This window comes from Pteropus alecto, unplaced genomic scaffold, assembly GCF_000325575.1.
Source record: "Pteropus alecto unplaced genomic scaffold, ASM32557v1 scaffold88, whole genome shotgun sequence".
Taxonomy (NCBI): domain Eukaryota; kingdom Metazoa; phylum Chordata; class Mammalia; order Chiroptera; family Pteropodidae; genus Pteropus; species Pteropus alecto.
This window is the reverse complement of record NW_006494611.1, coordinates 327,894-351,059: the sequence shown is the minus strand read 5'-3', so window position 1 is coordinate 351,059 and position 23,166 is coordinate 327,894. Positions and strand designations below refer to the sequence as shown.

Sequence of the window (23,166 nt, the reverse complement as noted above, 5' to 3'; positions counted from 1 at the left end):
TCTGGCTTAAAAATATAAATCAGAAAATCTATAAGGCTAAAAGAGTATCATTAAATACCCAATTATATAGACAATGATAATTATGGTATACAGGTGGAAAAGGTCATCTCTGCCTAAAGGTGTGTCACCAAAGACTTCAGAGTAAGCGAGTTATAAACTGAGTCTCCAGAGGATTTAGACAACTTTAATTGTAAAATGGTGTACCCAGATAAGCCAGTATCAACCTTCAGATTTGTTTTAACATGCAATGTTTTGAAAATTCAAAACATAATGCAGCATTCCCACATGTGAACTACATTAAAGCTGAGCATGTTTGTTTTATAGAAAGGCACCAGGTGCCCTCCCATCCATCTATATATGTCAATCTGCTTAATCAATCATTTACATAATCTGCTTGATTTCTGTAAGCATTTAAATCTAACCCTGGCCCAGAAATAGCAATGAAAATGACCAAAACTACAAGCATCAAAAAGGGTAAGTTTTTATTTATAAAGGAGGTCCTAGAAGAATTAGTTTGCAACAAGATGGTAAATATGCAAAACAACTAGGATAAGTCAAGCTAAGAAAAGTTTAAATATCAAGAAATTTATACAAGTCATTTAATGGCCTTGGCCAGTAAACCTCTTGATCTTCAAACCAATTTCAGGTGGTGGCTGTATGCCAAATGAACTGCCATTATTTTATATATTAAGTATAAAGGGGGAAGTGCCTATAATAACAGTATGACACCACTGACCTTACTCTTTTATCTCTAAGATATCTTAAAGTCATGAAAAATGGGGTAGGGGGCCTTAAGAATAAGTAAGTTACTTGATATTTATAGCAATTTCAAAACACTGCAAGATGAAATCAATCTGAACTACAAGCATTCATTTATATAATACCAAGTCATTTGTTTTCCTCATTCGTTTTAAGTGTATATACCTACATGTTCTAATTAAAATGAATAAAGGAAGTGTCTATCTTTAATAGGCATCTTTATAACATCCTTGATGTGAGACTATTTATCTGGGCTAAATATCTACAGTTTTGTTTGTTTTATAACACTGACTTTATCCAATCAGCTAAAAAATCTCTCCAAATAGTAATCTATTCAGCAGAACTAAAGAAGTTGTAAGTATATTGCTTTCTGGAAGATAATTTGGGAGAAAATCCTTGCCTTACATTCAGGCATACAAAGTTTAAGTCAACTATAGAGTTAACTACTGGAACCACAAGGGTTAAGAGATCTTTAAAGTGATGTACAAAGAGCAAAGAACAGCACTGTGGACGAAACATCAACATGTAAGAATGAAAAAAAAAATTCATAAAGCTGGTACCAAAATTAATAGCAACATAAAAGCTTAAATATGTCAATTAAAAAATGGTCAGTAGTTACAGATTCTATAAAAAATGTCAAGGAGAACGTTATTTATCAAGAATTCCTTTCTAGAGACTGCTTTGTAGAATATCAAATTCCACTGCTTTACATTCTAAGTACAAAAAAGAACTGTTAAGATCATGAAATTAAAACCTTTTTATCAAAAACTGGCTTTTTACTGAAGTATTGAGAAACCAACTAAGAATCCAAGGCACACAGTTAAAAGATGGACTGTTTTCTAATTGTGTGAAGAAATATAAAAAACAGCATTTTTTTAAAAAGAAAAATCCACTGCACCAGAGCATAAGTAGCTCACTAGATATAAACTAGATGTAAAATCATTTCATAAAACCATTTCCAAAATATGAAGTAACATTATAAGTCAGCCAAGAAAAGAACATGAAAAAAACAGGCCAATTAAACTAATTTTAAATACTTACATCTTCTCTAGGTAGTTTATTTTCATTGTCTCCTTCGATTCTCACCCGAACCACACCAGATTTGTCCACTATTTCTTGAATAACTTTGCCATTTTTTCCAATTACTTTTCCTTTAATAAGAAAACAAATATTATGGTTAAGTTAAAAACTAATACTGCTATCCTTTCAACACTGTCTAAATAATTTTTCACTTGCTATTAGATTATAAAAACCCAGCAGCTATGCTCCATCTTTCTTTCAATTAACTCACCCCTAAAGACCCCTGAGAAATTTTATCTTTTGTCTGAAACCTCCTTCTCTTCAGTATGCCTAAGGCAATTATTAACTGGGATTGACAATGTGGCTGGCATGTACATCATTTTCAAAGTCTAAACATTTTTTTAATATGTTCTACATTATTTTTATATTTTTAAAATATCGAGTCTAACTCATTTCATAAGCTTAGATACATTAATAAAGGCAAAAAAATTTTTATTTTGACATAAATCACGTGTTTATTTATTATAATTATTCAAACAATTAACAAATTCAATCTTGCTTTATTTTCAAGTTTCTATTTGTTCAAAAGACACCTATGACTTGAAGATACTTTTAAAATGACTATGCTCTTCACTGAAAGTTTACATTTAAGAAGTGTAACATTTAAACCAGTTAAGTTTTTAAAGTACTTCACAACAATATAAACACAGCATATATATATGGTATGCTGTCTTCCTAGATATGAAATACTGTAATGACATAAATCCAAATTTTTTATTTTCTCCACAATTAACCTATTAAGTCTATCAAATAGCAGTTACTGAGTATCCAATAATTAGAGGAGAACCCTACAAGGGGAGGAACATGAAGACTCTTCACCTTAGGAATTTACTAGTTATAAAGATAACATACACTCACATAAAATAACAAAACAATACTGGGTTGTGTTACCTGGTAACAGAATATTCAGGTAACCTTCATTCCCTGTAGAGAATGGATGTATCCCTTATAAAGTTAATAGCAACACTATATTTGTTACTGAGTAAGTCATTTTTAAGTCTGAATCCCCAATTAATTTTTTACTAAATAAGCAATCTATTTTCACGATAAATTAATTTTGGTTGAAAAGGGTTAAAATGGATTTTTTCCCTATTGCAAGCTTGAGAGAACAGTTTCCATTCAGGAATAAAAAAGAGAACAATAAAGCTGGTCAATACAGCGAAGACGCTATTATGGTATTTTCTATCCCTATTCTCAAAACCTCCTTCCCCATTAATAACCCTAAATTTAAAATTGACAGCAATTGAACAGGTTAAAAAAAAAAAAAAAAACGAAGGTCAGGGACTTCACATGATGTATGTCTTCTCTGAGCAGCCCTAGCAGCAGCATATAAAAGCAACCTTCATTGTTAAGACAGTGAAGCTCAAGCAGCAACTCCATCCTTGACCCTGCTAAAAATAAGCAAATATCTTTTCGAAAAAACAATTATCATGTTGATATAGCAGAATACCCCCACCCCACAAATCTGTGCCCCTTTCTTCTTGTGAACTATACCAGTGGTGAGTGAACAGCCATCACCACCCTTCTGGGGTCTATGGCAAGGACCTACCTGTGAGTTTTATTTAGTCCCACCAGAGACTGTCAATATTTTAACTGATCAATTCCAAAACATAATGACAAACTGAAGCAGACCCATAGCACAAAACTGAGTACTGAGCATAAATGCTGAAGGGACAGAGTAGAGAAGTGATTAATGAAGGCTTCTAGGTGAAAAATTTTGATTCGTTTTCAAATGAATGTTCACATATTTTTTTCTTTTGATTTGGGAAGGGTGGGAGTAGCTAAGTTCTAGAACTAACTCTTGAAACCTGAATGTGTAACGGAATCCTCTCTGGAACTTACCCACCAAGTAGTCCTCATTCCCTTTTATTCCTCAGTCTTTTTCTCTTTCTCTTGGACTAAGAATGCATTATTTTTCAAAAGACAGCTTCGCCCATAAACCATTTTGGAGGGAAATATACTATTATTATATACAACAACTAACTGAAATCTTTATACTACTTCTGATAATTTCACCAATGTATAATGGCTGCTGCTAATGTGTATTTCCTAAAGAGTACACAAATCACCCAATCACCAAAGCGAACCAAGACAGGCAGAGGAAAAATGAAACAATGACAGGCACTCACATCACTGCACAGATGGATGAATAAAGAATCAGGTAACTACAAACATATCCAAATCATTTTTACAAGTGAAAAAAAATCCCAAGTTAAATTATGTTCTGTGAAGCAGCAACTCAATGTTTGTACTTATAGCTGTCAATAATTGAATATAATTTAAACAAAAGGGATCATTTTCAAACTCAGCTTTCTTAACAAAGGTAATTTCATTTGACAATATTTGATAATTTTGTAGCATAACAGTTACTAAAATTACACTAAATTCTTCAAACTTATATTCAATTTTAACATCTCAACTCTCTCCAACAGTTCAGTCTACAGTGAACAGTGGTTTCCAAGAAGAGATAAAGTGGAAATTACTTAACTGGCAATTATGTCATACCTACACAAATGCTTGGGCAAATTTGAAAAGCTTTTTATAATAATGAGTACCAAGAAACTGTCCAAATTTTTACATTGTACACTACTGTACCATAGTATACTATTGTTATTGGCCAAAACAAACATCCATTTTTATAGTACAAGGTTTTAATTTTCTCCAATATTTAATAGAATTTGACAAATAGAACACCTATAGCAAAGAAATCATTTCCTAAAGACAGAATCGGGCTATTTACATGTAAATGGAGCCCAAGGGGTTCTAATAATGTCAATAAGGTTAAAAAAAAAAAAAAAACTGATACAATAGGTGATTTATTCCCCTTCTAATAAACTTCGCTATTTATATTGATGCTTATTTTTTAAATTTCTAGAAAAATCGAAGTATTCAACATGTGATAAAAGCTTTCCCATGTCTCAAATAGCATTCAAAAGGACAGACAGCACAAATAGAGGACATAAATAACAAAGCTATTAAACAACTCATCCCAAACTATAACTATAATGTTCATTTAATTACAGCTTCAAACTCAAAATTTTTATCACAATTTCTAACCTATGAGTACAGAAGTTATCATTAATGGTATCAAAAACTTTAATAGTGAAACCTATCATACATAACATCCTTCTCCTCTCCTGCCCATGACATCTTACCTTATTCTATGCCTTTACAAAAACCAATTATTTATTCAGTGTCCACTGTGCAAAAATTTTATTACTCTGTTGTTAGTTCACTCTCTGCACTAAACAAAAGAAAAAAATTACCACACCTTCTCAAAAAGTACTGGCAATTTTGATATGTATATGAATAAAAAGACACTGAGTGAACAGGACTAATAAGAGCTCAGGGCATAAAAACGCTTAAAAACTGTAATGACAAACTGTTACAAAAATTATGGGTCTTAGCGGGTCGCCTTGTACAGAAAAGACATCTTTACTTTTTAACATGACAGTGATGAGACAGTCACATACAAATTTATTAATGAAAAAATAAAATCAAGTATTGCTATCAAAATACTCTACTAAAGTAATATATCATACAAGACTAATTTTCAACTAAGTCATTGTCTGTAATTAAATAACATTTAACTTATATAACATGTAGAACGAGTACCTACCAACAAGATTCCTAGGAACCTGAATAAAATCCTCCACAAATTCCAAGAAACTTCTAGCCTTTTTTACAGCATCAGCGCTCTGGGGGAGAGGGAAGGGGGAGAGAACAAACATGAAAAAAACCCTGAAGAAACCCCAAAATCCAAAACAAAAAACATGAGAAATGAGAAAAATCTGAATTATTATGTTCTCGTACAAGATTCTCAGCCCACCAGACTGACATTTCAGGTCAAGTAATTCATGAAGTACTTTAAAAAAAAGAGGACTAGGAAAAAAGATACTATTAGAACCAAAACATATAAAACATCTCTAAGGTCCCTTTTTAAGCTCCTGAGAAAATTAGCAAGAGAGTTTAACTTACTTATGTTAGCCAAATTTTAACCCAGTCCTAAATACATTTGGTCCATTCTCCATGTTGAATTTCTCCAGGTAAACATTAAAAACAAATTGTTCATATTGTCTCCAGGGGTCACCCCCGGGGCCGTGGACAGGTACCTGTCTTGGCCTGTTAAGAAAGGGGCCGCACAGAAGGAGGTGAGCGGCAGGCCAGAGAGCGAAGCTTACATCTGTATTTGCAGCCGCTTCCCCAGAACTAACATCATCCTCAGATCATCAGGTATTAGATTCTCATAGGAACACTGCTCTAAAGAGAATTCACTGTTCTCAGTAACATTTAACTTCCACTTTTAATGTTTGTTCTTTGATAATCATAAATCAAGTATATTTTGTGCTCATCATATACTATATATAATAAAATTTTTTAAAGGTATTTAATCTTCAAATTTTAAGGTAAGCACTATTACATTTCTTATTTTCAAAGTGAGGAAAATGATGCAAGGAGGTTAAATAACTTTATTCAAGCCCGCTCAAAGTGATAGATACAGAATTCCAACTCAGGAAACATGCCTTCAAAGCTTTTCAACTTACTTTGTTATACTGTCCACTTCTCCAGGTTTGAGAAATAAAAATTAGGCCTATAATCAGATTTACTTTATAACTCAAGCTTTTCATAAGAGCTATGTATGAGAAGTCAAGAAGTGAAATTAAATTATCACCCCAAAGAATTTCACCCACTTATTCTAACGTGAAGGATGGTCTCAATGAAAGCTTTGAATTATTTTTCAGTTTCTTGTCCACACAAATTTCATAATTAACCAGTGATAAAATATCTAAATTCAAGTTCTACCAAAGCTGTTCTATCCTATGCTATTTACAACTGCCAGTGCCTGACATATAATAAGCATGCAAAGAGTAGTTGAACAAATTGTTTGTAATGCACATAAAACAGAGTTAAACTCAGAAGCGGTTAGTTAAGAAACTTCTGAAAATAGTACATTATTCAGTAAACCTTTCACTGCCCCATATATCATCTTCAATCCACATGCATATGTGTAATGATTACTAGGCTGACTGATTTAAAGTGTTTCACTGAGAAATTCAAATTCCAAATAAACATGATCAAACAATAATGTTATAGCAAAGTTACCTCACTAGGTGGGGGACAGAAAACAGCTTACCTCTCCATAGATTCTAAACGTTCCAGTATCTTCATCCAGCTCAATAGCTGTAACTCCAGGAACCTTCCTAGCTTGCTGTATGTTACTACCATGTGTTCCTATTGCCAGGCCCATCAAATCTTCTCTCACAACAAATTCCTCATGAAAAGCTGCCGCAAGTTGTTTTGTGCACTAGTAAAAGAGATAAATTAGAATTATAAAAATCAAAAACAAAAAGGTTTTTATATACCACCCACGGTTCACAGCTTTACAACAGTCACAAAAAGATAATGTTGTATGATTCCACTTACAGGTGGTATCTAAAGTAGTCACATTCATACAAACAAAACGGAATGGTGGTTGCCTAGGGCTGGGGGCGGGGGCCGGGAGGTAAGGGGAAGTTGTTTAATGGGTAGAGTTTCAGGTTTGCAAGATGAAAACTTGAGATTGTTTGATCAACAATGTGAATATACTTAACACTACTTAAATGTACACTTAAAAATGATTAAGATGGTAAATGTTATATTATGTGTATTTTACCACAATTAAAAATAACAAAAAAAAAAAAAAAACCTGAAAAAACGAATAAAGAAAACTCATTTGGGGGTCATATAATGGAATGGGGGAAATGGTTTGATGAATCTATTTAGTCATGGTCACAGAAAACAGTAATTCTAAAATAATTTTCTAGAATTACTGATACAGGCAGTTCTCCAATTCAGATGATTCATGTTTCAAAATTCATTTGCATAACTTGTTTGGAACTTTTAAATTAGTAAGAACACTTGCAAAAGTTGTCCTAAAGATAACATCATCTCAATTTCTCTAATTCAGAGTATGTGCATGTACATTTAAGGGAATGTGGGAGGAACAAGTCCCTTAATAAGTATGGCTGTGACAAATAGAAGAAAACATGAGTATCTTAGGACAAAATAGAAAACCAACCTTAGGCTCTTTTAAATGCTGTGTGTCCTACTCTTCTCTTACATAAGAGTTGTTATAATAACCTAGTTACTAATGAAAGTGCGTTGTGACTGACAGGGGACAAAGGAGTAAAACAAAAAAAAAAAAAAAAGGTTAAGGACAGAGCAAAGAAGAATTAGCAATACAGTTCTACTAGATATCCCAAGTGAGTTTCTAAACTCTCTGGCACCTGTCATCTAAGACCTAACAAAAAATTCAAAAGGCATTTAGCAAATGAAAGGTATATTTGAGAAAAGTAATAGAAAAAAAGAAATTCTTCTAAGAACACAATGACACCACAAAACAGGTTCTAAGTTCCCTTACCTAATAGTCAAGTAGTAGTTTAAGCCAGGGAACTTGAATATACTTATGAAACTGGGACACAAAATAAAACCTTTAGAGTAAACACACTTACTTCTAAATGCTTAGTGGCCTCTTCATTTCTGGACATAAGCATCAACTTTGTACGAATACTTCGCAAATGCATGTCACTTAAAATATTTACTCTCTTCACAGTTGCCTCACTGGCAGACTATAAACAAACAAGGTAATCACTCAAAAAATTATTTTTCAAGATAATACAAATACAACCTTCACAATAAGCCTTCCTTGATTCTCACCTACCACACTTCTCTCCTCACCTAACATACACTCCCCACCTCCCTTGGCCTTACCCCAAGTAATCTACTTCCCTTCTGAATTTCCATACTATGTAATTCTGCTATTCACACTATGATGGGAGAGGGAACCCCATACACTGAGAATTTTATATGACGTTAAGATCACTTTGTGAGTTACATATATATATATATATATAATCACTATGTTGTACACCTGAAACTAATATATTGTATGCCAACTATAACAAAAACATTATTTTAAAAAATCTGGGCAGAAATCAACATAATATTTTTAAAAAGTCAAAAGATTTTTTCCTCCATAAGAAATAAAATATTAACATTTTATACCTACAAAAAATTTTTTCTCCCACACTGTATTAATAAAATCACTATATACAAAGTTAGCTTTTATTTTCTGAAATAGTCAATGGTAAAATCTGTCAATAACCATTAGCTTAAAATACGGAGTTACCTTACCAGTATCATTAGCTGTGTGGTTTCTGGATGGTAAAAAATTCTGCATGCTCCTACTGCTTTCTTAAAATCTTTATGTGCATTTTCATTAGCACACCTAAGGAAGAAATTAATTCGTGTATAAAACTAAGTAACAGATTAAAGGGCAATTATAATGCAAACTCAGTTATTTCATTTTGACACCACCCATTAAAATTTTTATTAAAGAGATTTACCAGAAGTTTCTGATTGGGTGTTTGGGGAAAAAAGATTTTTGTAGCACTGAAAAATCCTCTTAATTCACAAAGCAATTCAATAGTAAACAAAATTACTCACGCCTCTCTCAAATCTTCAGGAACATCCACTGTGCATTTAAAGAAGGTATTTTTTTTGACAGTTTTATTTTGATTGACAGGCCGAAGTCGTTCAAATGTGACTATTTCATTGTAAGTGGCATCACAAGCAGCATATTCAATGACATAAAACTAAAAGACATCAAAATACTTTAAAAATCCCATATGAACAAAAATAATAAGCTTTAAATGAAGTTCTAATTACCTTGCTCAGCTTAAACAGATGACCCTCCCCCTTGTGGCACAAATATCAAGCACAGCTTAGTTACATCAATCCGATTTGCCTAAACTAGATTATAAGTTCTTACAAGATGAACCTTGGTGGCCCTTACATGCTCAGGGTGTACCTCTGGAGATCAGATTTGGTGTTTCCAAATTCAGAACACATAGAAATTAATGGTTTGACAAATTTTTGAAATGTGTGATAAACTATTTCTGAAGTAGGCTTTTAGATAAACAGTTGGAGGAACATTTTCAGAAACCAAAAGTTGAGTATTTCTTGGGAAACTAGTCACAAACCAAGTGTTAATTTCACTTACTTCTCCTTTCATCATTCGAACTTTAGCCAACCACCATCCACAAGGTTCTTGGTCATTTGCTCTTGAATATACCTGAGAAGGAGAGGGGGGAAAAGCCTTCATTCATTCATCCCAAAAGATTTCAACATTGTAAATAATGCCTTATTATAAATGCCAAATCCTGTTAAACTCCAGAATCAAAAATGTTATTGTACTGAAATTGGCTTACTAAAGTAGGTTAATAAAACCTGCTTAAATTCTACTACTGAAAAATAAAACAACCTTTTTGGGGCAAACTGGCTCCTTGAAAATCGAATTCATGAGGGTTTAATAACATATTTTATAGAAATGCTTCTTAAAAGCAGTTTTACAAAGTGTAAAAAATAGCTCTTTCTGGTTCTGTTAAAATTGTTCAAGTATTGCGTTTTGATGATTCAAGTATGAGAATAAAAAACTAGTACTTTAATTAGAGATTTATTTTAAATGATATATTTGTAAGATGTTAAAATCAAGAACTCTGATTTCAATATCTTATAAATTATCAACTTCATTGTTCACCATAATTAGAAAAAAGCTATGAGAAAAAAAAGATATGCCTATATACCAACTAGGCTGATAAACCAAATTTTAAAATTCTTTCAAGGATTTGACATTAGGATTCCTTGCTGAAGAACCTAGATCAAATGTACTAAACATTTAGCGGATAAAAAATTACACATTAGTCCATCTAGCGGAGTACATAAGTATCTTACAAAACCCCCTATCCAAAAAATATATATATTCTATATGCTCTGTATCTGTAATTATCAAGTATTTTTTAACATAATAAAGTCTCCATTAAAGATTAGTTATTTTTTATGATACAGCAGTTTTAATGTATTTTTTTTAATACATGGAAAACTGGAGGAAAGGCTTGAGAAGAGATGACTAAGAATTATCCCACAAAAATCTTGATTTTACAAACTAAAGTTGCCCCTACAGAGGTGGCCAGAGAAATCCACCAATACATGTTAACGGCCATCTGTGAGATAAAGGCAAACTACTATTCACAGGCAAGTAGTTTTGGAAAGCCTGAAGCTTCTATCAAAATGACCTGAGTGTCATTACTGTTTTTAAAAAAATCTAAAGAAAACAGAAGAATGATGGTATCACCTAGAAGAATACAACAGTGAAATAGTTACTATTATATCATCCTCTAGTTTCTGTAAGTACTGCACTGCACAGCGTTTCAAGAATATATGAAAAGACTGGAAACAACATTCTTGCAGTCTGCCTTTGACTACTGTTGAACAGTTAAGAATTCATAACTTTTATTTTCCATTCATAATAGCAAAGAGAAATTATTAATTTTTTAAAATTTATTACTTTCACAATTATTAGAGGAATCAGACTGATGAAGAGACAGACAATAGCATGCTAGATTCTATTGATCAATGTGAAATTATAAGCAGAATCTCAGACTATGAAGTCTTCAGATGACAACATCCTACATGAGAATCTCCAAACAATATACTTCCAAGGAGAAAAAGGAAATTTAGTATTCTCGTCCAGTTAATCATTCAACTGGGACTTTATTATATAAAATCCTATAACCAGAATCTGGACCATTCTGTTTTCTAAAAGGACACATAACAGTATTCTTTCATCTTTTATGTTTATACACCAAAATATACTTGATATGGTTCGTAAGTGACCAAATGCCAAAGTCAGCTACGTATACAAAAATTAGCAGAAAGAGATAAAGGCAAAAAACTCAATGGATTAGTCAATCCAACTAGTTAAGTAGGAAAATGATATAAAAAGATTATGCTTTCTTTGTTCAGTAAAATTAGAAGCTATCAAAGTTCCAAATATTCTTAAAGTACTGCATTCTGATGATTCAAATGTAAAATGAACCAAGAAATGATAACTAGAACTTACTAGAGATGTATTTTAAATGTGATATCAGTATAAGATGAATATGTTTGGGGTTTATGTGTAATAGCTAAAAAGCATAAGTAATATTTAGAGAACTTTTCTCATTTTAGGCATACGTATTATCAAAACCAGGAATATATGGAATAAAAAGTTGGATTTGCTATGTATAAATGCTAAAGATATCTAATAATGTTGACTATCACCATTCTTTTATTATTCCTACTTCTGTTAAATTATATGTAAAATGACTTTAAAGTATTTAAAAAACAAATAAATATGGCTTATTGAGTCCAATAATAAATATGGCTTATTGAGCCCAAATGATAAATGATGACTATTTTCCCTAGAATACTGTGGATTGAAAATAAAAAGACAACCCTAACAAGAAATCCTTGCCAATTCCAAGCACTATCTCAGAAAGGTGGTTCAGCTGGACTGGAGTATCTCTCGGTGAACTAGAGTGGATGAGTAGTACCACAAGCTTAAATACTGGGGGGGGAAACAGGTTTTAAAACTACCTAAATCCCTTTTTTTCTAACTCTGTTTTCACCAAAGCATAACCACCTACAAGTCTGGCTTCCTATGTAAACTTATTACCTACAGAAAAAAAGGATAAACTATTTTGGACTGTCTTGAGACTTTATTCTCACTGAACACTGAAATGCTGGATCCCATTTTATACCTACATCCATATTCGTGTAAACTTCATTAATAACTTTACTCCTTGAAAGACAAAGCTAACTATGAATGTGGCTCCACTTGAGTGCTGTGGGTCAAATCACATCCTTTTTAAAATAGGCAATATCTCACACAATTTTAAAAAAATCACTTTAATAACGCAGAATTAAAATTGTGCCCTAGTGAATTACGTTCAAAATGTTGATTACTGAATTTATTTATGACTATGTCTTTGGAGTATGAGCACCTCACAGAAATTCCCTTTTTCGGATTTCACTTAAACTTCTAAACTATTCCAAGGGAGCAATTCACACTCTAAAGAAATGGCCTTCATTATTATAAGAATCTAAGTTTCTTCCAATCCAAGGAAGAGCTTAAAGAAGCAGGAGACTAAGGAGTGCCCATGGGATACCTAAAAACACAACAGTACTGAGATTGAAGGATACAGTTTCATGGAGTGAGTGGAGGATGGAATATGAAGAATCAATTTGAAAAGCCTATTTAAGGATTCTACGAAATGACTGCAAGTCAAACCTTATTACAAAATGGTCTTCAACTTCTAGTACACAACCAAATTGTGACTTAAATGGAATGCCAGTCCGGATCCTAATGTTACCAACCTATCATTCAAGTTAATAATGTTCAACTATGCCCTTCAAAGTCAACTATGCCTTTCGAAGTCACAGCCAAATAGAGGTAATAAACACCACAGGTAGAGAATTTTTATGCATTTTACAAAATTTCTAAATGTTAACCACTAAACTGAATACTTAACCATAATGACCTATTTTACAACTACATTAGATATATTTATTGAATATAGATCCCCTGTATCACATTTCATTACAATCTGTAAGGAAATAGAAAATGTACCTTAGGAAAGCAAACGTAAATCTAGAACACACTAATCTACCTAAACAACATTATTACTTCATTTGTATTTGTGGCTGCTACTCCAACAAATGGGTTTCATTAAGTCTTAAAATCTAGCCATTTTCCAAAAGAGAAAATAATAAATAATATGATCACCTCTTTTTTTAATGTATGAGCATTTCCAAGCACTAACAATGGACTTAGTATTATGAGAAAGACTAAGGCAGCTAAAATTTTCATTTTGGTGGCAAGAATCAAACTGAAACATTTTTAAAACTAATATGTAAACAACGCATGTAATGTTTCTTTTATATAAAATACTGGATTTAAAAAATTGTAAGAGTGTCCTATCTCAAACTATCCTTACCCTCTTTACCTAGCTTCTCTCTCAATGCACTAACCTTAATATTATAATTAAAGTATAAAAATGTATAACCATAACATCTGACAATCTGCCATAAAAGATGGAAGGCATGTCACAAGAACAAAACCTTGCCAATTCTTATTTCAACCAGAAAACTTCACGATTCAAAAAAAAAAAAGTTTTCTTCTTATCAAATATGTTAAACCCAAGAAGCAAGCCTTGAAAACCTTGTAAAATTTTATACTGGCTTGAGATGTCAGGCTTCCTATGTAACATATATGTGTGTACATTAATTTGCTGAACAAGGCCACATCTATTTTAAAAAAAAAAAAAAAAAGACAAAGCACACCTCATGCGAAATCACTGGGGAGTGGGGGAAGTTTTCTACTGCCCTTCCAATATCTAAAAACATTATATCATATAACCAGCTCAAGAGAATCTAAATAACTCTTCACTTTCTCATTTCCTCCAACTTTATAAGCTGAGTATTATTTTCTTAGTAATCTTTAGTTAGCAAAAATCAACCATTAAAAAAATACTTATTTAAAAAATTTAATTATATTAAATGTTATAAAGACTTAAAACACATTCCCCTTTTTAAAAAATCAAAACACCACCAATTTGGTTTAAAAATTAATCTTTGAATTTTGCACTTTTCAAAAACAACTTATTATATAGTGTCTTCTTAAGGCCATTACTAGACCGTGACATTAGTTTATGTTCTATAACTTTACATCTCAATAAGTTGACTGGAAAGGCGAACCTAAAGTAGCCAAACATTTTTAAGGTAATAAAATTTCAGTTAACTATATGAAATTGTTAATATTCAACCATTCCTGACTTAAACACTGGAAATTTCATATGGCTGAACTTTAAATAAATGCCTGAAGAGCTCAATGGAAAGCTCTCTCCTGGATCATTTTTGTTCTAAATTTATTACTAATGACCAAATCAAAGTCATCTTTCCGTTCTTCAAAGAGGAGGGGTTCCTAAAGCTGCAGAACAAAAGTTTTGAGTCTGGCATAAACCTGACAACACCCTACACATATAGCATGACATATTAAAGAATAACATTTAGGACAAAAACTGAAACTGGTATCAAGAAATGTTAAACTGAAATAATCTGTTTAAAGAGCCAGTTAAGTTATACATTAGTGCTATACAAGTCAGTTATCATTATTGTTATTACACAGCATTTGTGATTAGGATTAAAAAAAAGTGGCTGATCACTTAAAAAATTAATATACTAATATACTATGTAATAAATTACCTAGAGAAAAATATCAGATTATATTAAAAACCTAAATACTCTTTAAAAAAAAGGCAAACCTGTAGAAATACTGAAATGAGTATCTTAGAAACAACACCCAAAAACAAAACAAACAAAAAAACAACAAAAAATAACAGCGGATGTGAATAAGGAAAAGTGTAACTTAATTACAAAAGTCACTGAACATTATTTTAATTGCCTGGGAGAAAACAAAACATATGTAACAGATAAAAACTTATCTATAAAATGCAAAAATGTCCTACATCAAAAAACGATATGGACAAAAACAGAAAAACAGACAATTCACAGAAAAGGCTAACAGCCAATCAACTAATTTAAAAGATGCTCTCTATTTCTAGTGATGATCATGGAAATAAAGATTCAAAAAACATCAGCTTCCTTCAATTAGGTTTATAAAACTTTATAGATTAATAACATTCCAGCCAATCAATAAGGAAACAAACATCTTCATGTGTTAGCAAAATTATGAAGTAATAATTCAAACAGCATTTTTAGAGGACAAAATGGTACATTTTGGTACTATCAAAATTTCAAATATACATGCAGTTTGATTCAGCAATTGAATCATTTAAATCTATTATCAGAAGATGACATATTAATTCTGGCTATTGAGGGGTAATAAAAAATGTCAATAATTTCAGTATCTTCTAATTATGATACATCTGTACTAAATATTATGAGGTGGTCAGAAAAAAACAAGGTAATCTGTATGTTCTGACTTGAAAATGTCTATGATGTCCTAATTAACTAAAAACAAAAATCACAGATATATAATGTAGTCTCTATTTTGTAACAAAATACAAAGGAAGAAACGCTCAACTCTGGTAAATGGGATTTAGCCTGGGGTGGGCAACGAGCACACCTACACTGAGAGAAGGTTCACTTTTTACTTTATGTAATCCTGTATCATTTCATTTTTTTTATACTGAGCTTTATTACTTTGAATTATAAGGGGGAGGGCCTTTTGAAAGTTATTTTGTTCAAAATATAAAGCCTAACAACCATAATGCCTAAACATTTCAGGTCATATGGACAGATTCCTAACTACTGGTGGCCCCCCAAAAAAACAAAACAAACAAAAAACAATAAATCCATAGGTAGCAAAATTAATTTTAAGCTTCTTTCTTCTGTAAATTTTCAAATTTTTCAAAAGCAAAAAAAATGACTTTTTAATTTCAGATGGTTCTCATAATTGGAAGGAGCAAATTTTAAGACTAAACCATAAAACATAAAGTGAAATAAAACACTCTGTAATCATCAATTTCCAAATGGGCCACAAAGATGGTCCAGGAACTAGACAAGACTTTCCTTGACTAAGATTGGAGACAGCATACTGTTAATAGAAAGAACTCCTCTCAGAATTGACCACCAGACATTTCTAATTCTAGAACATTTCCAAAACTAAGTCATTCCTTGCTTGACCTGACTCATCACCAGAACTGGAAAAAAAACTTCTAAAATAGAAACAAATTTTGAAAAATGAAAACAAGCTTTTATCCATCCTTAAGAAATATGTTGATCAGAAAAGGATATAATACTGAGAAAACCACTTTCACTGACGTTAAAATTCCAAGTGAACATAGTACAATGGTAACCAGCAGCATCACTGCTATAATTCACAGCATCCACCAAAAACTCCTAACTTTACACTTCTTAATTTTCAACACTTTGCCACTTTGTTTCCCCCATGTCTTCCTATACCATGAGACATTTCCCTGAAGACTCCAATACATACACACACACACACACACACACACACACAAACACCCCCCCACCCCCCACTGAGATTAAAGTTACAGGTCTCCTTACACAAAAGATCTTAATACTCACTTTTGGTCGACTATAAAAGAAAAAGGTGAGCAAAGTGAAAGCTTTAATTTTAGAGAGCAGGCTCATGGTACCCTGACACAAGTTATAACACATGCTTTTAGATTCAGCAAAAACAAAAAGACTGCACAGTAAACTTATAGCCAAATAATTAAAATCTAAGTAGAATTTTAAAATGGAAATAGTTCAGGTGGTCAGGGGTTAAGGCATTATAATTCTTTGGTTTCCTAATACAGTATCTGCAATTAATGGAAACTCAAAAGAAAATTTACCATAAAAAAATATGAAAAATAAAAGGTTTACTAAATGAGTTCATTTACCAAGTGCTCAGAACAGTGTCTGGCACATAGTACATATTGTTAGGTGTTTATGAACACCTTCAGATAGCATCTTCATCAGTAAAGATTCTCCTATGCCCCTTTCTTTCCCCTACTTGACTCTACATAAACTAGGTATAAATGAAATTTGAAAATCTCAATAGTATGAAGCCAACTCCTTGTGAGAAATATATTTAGCATATTTAGACACCTTGGAAGAATTGTATCAATTTCTTGAAGATTGAAAATCAAATTTTCTATCTCCAATGAACTCATTACACCTGTGACAATCATTTTCAAGTTTCTTTTTACAGAGCAGCAAGCATATTAATCAACAATATTAACATATTGAAGTCAGACAGACATTCAAGATCTATCAAATGTGAAAAAGTAAGATATAAAGAAGCAGTATAATATGATCTTATTTTTATTTCTTAAAAGAAGGGAGGAAGAAGAGCCTGGGAATGATACCTAACCCAAGAATAGTGATTTTTATCCTTTTGTTTTTCTGTACTTTTAAAATTTTCCAGAATTTCTAGAATATTCAACAAGGCAGTATACTAATTACAATATTTCAAATTACATATGAAATATATTAATGATCACTATAATAAAGGTTAAGTATTTTACAAAGATACTGAGGAAAAAGCACAAGATAAATTTTAAATTAGCAAAAAAGAAAATAGCAACCAATGCCATATAATTGTCTGTGCCAGATTCCATGCAAAGCAATTCAAATGCATCATGATCCTTAACTCTCACACTATTTTATTATTTTCATTTTAGAGATTAACTTGGCCAAGGCCACAAAGCTAAAATAGTTAAGCACTGAGCCATGAATCCTAGTTCTGACTCCGAAACGTAAGCGTTGCTACATTACACAGCCATTACCAACAGAAAGAAAGAAAGGAATTAGATTTATTCTCCATCAGCTAGATTTTCCCACAAGAATATTTATTTAAAACAAAAAAAGACACACAAGAATATAAGCTTATAATACATACCTCTACTTCATCTCCTTCACTGATTTCTTTTTTTATATCAGGTGGTGGTGGTAATCTCACTTCATTAAATGGAACCTGACGTTCTGGCTGCCAACTGAAAGATTAGTAAAGAAAAGAACAATTTTAAAATATATTATTCTAATAGCCCCTAATATGGAAACTACATAGTCTATGCTAAGTGCTTTATGTTTTTCAAATTAGTCATTTAGTAGTCCCTAAAGAAAAACAATTTTTATATTTTTCCAAGTAATTAGTTTGTTGAGGTAGAACAGGTTTCGTATGATTCTTAATGAAAGTTATAAATAATTAATATCATTAAAAATTACATTATTATCTGCCAAATTACTCATCCTAAGGGAACAGTACATACATTATTCTGCAAATGAAATAGACTACACTCATAGTAATGACTTAGATTTGAAATAATATCCCATCTACACCACTGCCAAATTAGCAGCAGTAAGATCAACTTAATTCAAACACACAACTATGTGACCTGTCAAAAGAACATAATTTCAGAGATTATAAAACAATACAAGCTACATAATTTTTTTAGTGTACATGTTTACAAAAATACAGAAAATTACTCAATTTTTGAATAGCTGAATTAAATGATTTGATTTTTTCACACAGAATTTAGCTTTTCTACAGTGAATGTATACATAATTAAAACCTAGAAAGGCTTAATCTTTGAAGCAAATATGTACCAACACTACACTACGAATTTCTTTATTGCTTAACGGACATTTTTTGTGTTGTATTTTATAAACTGAGTCGATGAGCAACTTAAAGTTTTAATAGGTCATTCATATGCCTAGGAAGTGTACCAGCACATAAAATGTTCCTACAGCTTCTACCTGCCAGTGGAGTGGCAAAACAACAGAAGACAAGATTTTTGAGTGCTTTCTTTTCACCATTACTGTTTAAATGGCAGCTGCTAAGAGACAGAAATCACCACACTTGTTTCCACATGAAACAGCTGTTGGGCAAGTATCTTTTCAGATAGCTCCAGAAGCAGCTTAAAAGTCAAAGTTGAACAGTTCTTTTCTGACCTTCAGTTATACAGTGTTCCTTTATAACCCAAGCCCAGGATACTGTCATTCACGTTTTTTGAACATTACACCTAGCCCATACAATATTTATAAAATTAACATTATTCCTTATTAATATCAAGCAACTGAAAGTGGCTTAATATTCATACTGACTACCAGCAGTCATTCAGAAAGCCTACATCATTTCAACATTGTTTTTTTGTAAGAATTAAGCATATTGTAATCCCATTTGTGCAGCCTATTTTTGCAAAAACTAGTTACTGATTCATGGTCACATGTGTTTTATCAAAGAAAAGAGTTATGAAAAGGGTGATGAACAAATTGTGGGCAGAAAAACAGGTAATGAGTTATCAAAATTAGAATTAACTGAACTCACAGGATGATCAAACCACTTAAACCCGACCCAAAAGCAAAATCATTTTCCACTATCAACAGGAATACTCAAAGCAAAAAGTTTAGGACTATCCATCTTTAAAATTAACATCCCTATCAGTAAAAAGTAACTTACTTGTTCTCGAAAACAACTGTGAGGGAGTCTTCATGAACATCTTTGATAAATCCCTGCAAAAAACAAAAACATTAAAAGTGTATCAGCATTCAATTAAATGTTAACTCTAAAAGGCGATATTAAAGATTCAAAGGTAATATGGGACACTGATAAGAACAGAGTTTGGAATTGAGCAAATCTGAGTTTGATTTTCAGTTCCATCATTTGTAAAACATAAGACCTTGGAAGTAACTTAATCTCTTTGAACTTCAGTTTCACAGAGTATCATAACCTCACTTTCACACACCTACCTCAGAATTATGAAAAAATAAATATATATGCCTGAAACATCACAGGTATTAGTCAATACTCAACTGAGTGAAGCAGTATTTAGTACTGTGACTAACAGTTCAGGCTCTAGGGTCAGGCTTCCAGGATTCATATTCCAGGTTCTATCACTTACATATTGAGCATAGTTTTAAAACTCTAATTCAATACAGTATCATACCTCATAGAATTTTGAGAATTAAAATAATTAATGTTTACCACAGTACTTGACATGGAGAAAGAACTCAAATTTATTTCAAATATTAGCTATAAATATTAAATTATAGCTCAGCTTTAATAAAAGGCATGACATTTTAAATACTAATCTTGCCATTAACTTATTTTTCCTACAATATCTCTCCCTCCTTCACTTTAAAAAAAATGGGCTATAAGTATATTGCCTCAAAACCATTTTGGAACGACTACAGATTCTCAATTTTAATCAGTAGTCATTTTCTAGCCTTGAAATTAATTTTGAAATTAGTCTTTTTATACTGTCTTCATTTAATTAATACAACCTAAAGAAACCATGATATGACATAATCAAAAAAAGGGCAAAGGACCTGGGTGTAGAACAACTGTTGTTCAAATCCCTGCTCCACCACTATGTAACTTTGGGCAAGCAGTCCTTCCTTGACTACAACTGACATTAAATGATGTTTTATATTTATGTTAATCAGAACTGCAAATTTCTCAATCCTAGTCAAATGCTACATGCACACTTGGAAACACTAGGTAGCTAGTAAATACTTTCCTAAACATCTTTATCATACTGGACTCCACAATGTGCACTAAAAACTATCAAAAATAAACACAAACTCCTGCAGTACCTGGTAAAACATAACAGAAAATGAACACATCTGTTTGCCTCATCTCCCTCCCAGAAGTCCATTAAGTAATACGAAAGGGATTTTATGGCATAAATCCCTAATAAAAGACAACAGAAAGAAAAACTTGCAACAAAACTTGAGAAATTTACAAAGTAGATGGAAGAGGAGTAACAAAAAAGCAACTACTGCTACTATTTAAATACTACGGCTTAGATATTATTCTAAGCAAATTAGCAAACCAAAGACTATGAAACAAATTCACAGCAGAAAAACCTTAAAGCAAGATCAGCACTACCACCACAGAAAAATCTTTGGAACTTGGAGAGGAAAGGATAACAGATGGAGCTAAAAATAAAATCATTTTATTTTATTTAGGACATTTCAATAAAAACATCCTCATGTGAGGCCTAAAATGCAGGATACAGCAGGTCCTCGAATAACAAATAATGTTGCCTCTCTATAATGTTGAGGAGGATAAAAAAAAATCAATTCCTGTCCAGGGCCAATCCTGTGTGGCATTTGCATGTTCTCCCCATGTCTGTGTGAGTTTTCTCTGGGGACTCGGGTTTCCTCCCACATCCCAAAGATGTGCCCGTGAAGCAAACTGGCATGTCTCAACTGTCTGACTGGGTGTTGAGAGTGGGTGTATGTGATTGTGCCCTGCTATGGAAGAGTGTCCTGTCCAGAGTTGGTTCCCATGTTGCACCCTGCCTGAGCTGCAGGGATAGGTTCCGGTCCCTGCTCCCCTTGCCCCACACCCCTGAAGTAGAAGAAGAGGGTTGGAAAATACTTATTCTCACTCATTTCTATTAATCTTTCTTAAATGTCTGTAAGCTCATTTATTTCAATGTTTAATATGAGAAGTGTTTTGAGTCATTTAGAAATTTGGTGACATTTTTGTGATCAGAAATGTGCTTTCAGAACTTAACTCATTTATATATCAATTAGCCTATTGTAAAACTAGTTTTATTATATGTCATTTGCTTAAAGCTGCAGTTTCCCAGAACCCATTTGATGACATTAAGTGAGAAAGTACTGTACCTTCCTTTCAAAAGTGCTACAGTAGCTCCTTTCTTGCAACTGCAGCGACATTTTTTATTTCCCTTTCTCCTCCCATAGCTAAAATTTAAGAGCTGCCACTCTAGTTCAAGTTCTATCTCACCATGTCATAATCATGACTTCCTGGTCTGTTTCTCTATTTCTAGTTCATACACACATCCACTTTCAGCAATCACTTTTGGTCAGCACTTCCATAATTGTTACCAGTACATCTATCTCTATTATACCCTTGCCGTTTCTAAGGAACATTTCAGAAACTAAGAATTTTCAAGTCTATGAATATTAGAGTAAAACATCTTATCATCAGAGGTCAATCATACTTTCAACTTTCAATAATGTTTTCTAGTCCTTCACAATTTTCAAAGTTTGGAATGTTTTGTTAATCCTTTTTATTTCTGTATAATTTATATAGCGGATTAGCTCAAATCAAAACTCTAAAGTCACTAGGAAATTCCAGTCATCGTTATAATAAAAACTTTCTTTTCTAAAAAAGTCAGTGCTTATTCTTCTCCCCACCCCATCCTCACTTTACTTTCACCACCACATCAATATCAGCTTTGTCTGGGTGCACATTTTCCACAACCTTTAAGAAAAATACAGCTCTGGCCATCTACTCTTATTGCTAATATCCTCCAGGCTTAAGATTAAACGGATTAAGGACTTAACAACCAGTTCTTAAAATACGTTTGGACTGTAGTGAAAAATCAGAAAATGTTTTCCAATCTCCAAACTCTAGGTTCTAAGAATAAGGTACTTCTAGTGGCCAATCTCTATTAAATTGTGTCCATTTTATGCAGGACACTATCAATACCTTTCAAGATATTTTTGTACTCTCCAAATCACCAGAGTGGTGGGTCCCTTTATACTTAAGGCCCAAAATGGCAGAGTTGGGTCTTGCGCAAAATCTTTGAGTAGGGGACACCAAATAACAATGGCTACATTTGTTATTTGGGGAGCTTTATGACTTCAAGTCTCCATAACTCTGTCCTCCTAGTGTTAGTCCAACCTTTAGGGATTTTGTCTCTTTTACTCATCTGGCCTAGGAACGATATTTCTCAGAATAAAACTTTTCACATTTCTTTTTTCTTCTTCCCATACATATAGATACGAAAGATTCCAAGGCATCTTTATAAAATGGTCCCTTAATTTGTTCACTCATACAGTCTGATATGTTTACATTTGATTCTCTTAACTATAACTTAAAATAACCACCAGTAGTAACAAGACAATGTAACACACTTGAAATATTATCAAAATATCTTAGAATATGCTTCCTGACAA

The 23,166-nt window shown here is 32.4% G+C and overlaps 1 protein-coding gene across 6 annotated transcripts in view; it reads right to left on the bottom strand.

Annotated features, from left to right (window-relative positions):
* FXR1 (FMR1 autosomal homolog 1) overlaps positions 1-23,166 on the bottom strand; it is a 53,079-nt gene that overhangs the window by 16,999 nt on the left and 12,914 nt on the right. For all 6 annotated transcript variants that reach the window (XM_025042200.1, XM_006925751.3, XM_006925752.3 and 3 more), the window contains exons 2-10: positions 19,691-19,743; positions 18,131-18,224; positions 9,881-9,952; positions 9,325-9,473; positions 9,013-9,106; positions 8,331-8,447; positions 6,974-7,144; positions 5,459-5,537; positions 1,801-1,910 (exon numbers count right to left, since the gene is read on the bottom strand). In XM_025042200.1, the coding sequence (XP_024897968.1) occupies positions 1,801-1,910; positions 5,459-5,537; positions 6,974-7,144; positions 8,331-8,447; positions 9,013-9,106; positions 9,325-9,473; positions 9,881-9,952; positions 18,131-18,224; positions 19,691-19,743 (939 nt within the window). The remainder of the gene's footprint in view (positions 1-1,800; positions 1,911-5,458; positions 5,538-6,973; positions 7,145-8,330; positions 8,448-9,012; positions 9,107-9,324; positions 9,474-9,880; positions 9,953-18,130; positions 18,225-19,690; positions 19,744-23,166) is intronic.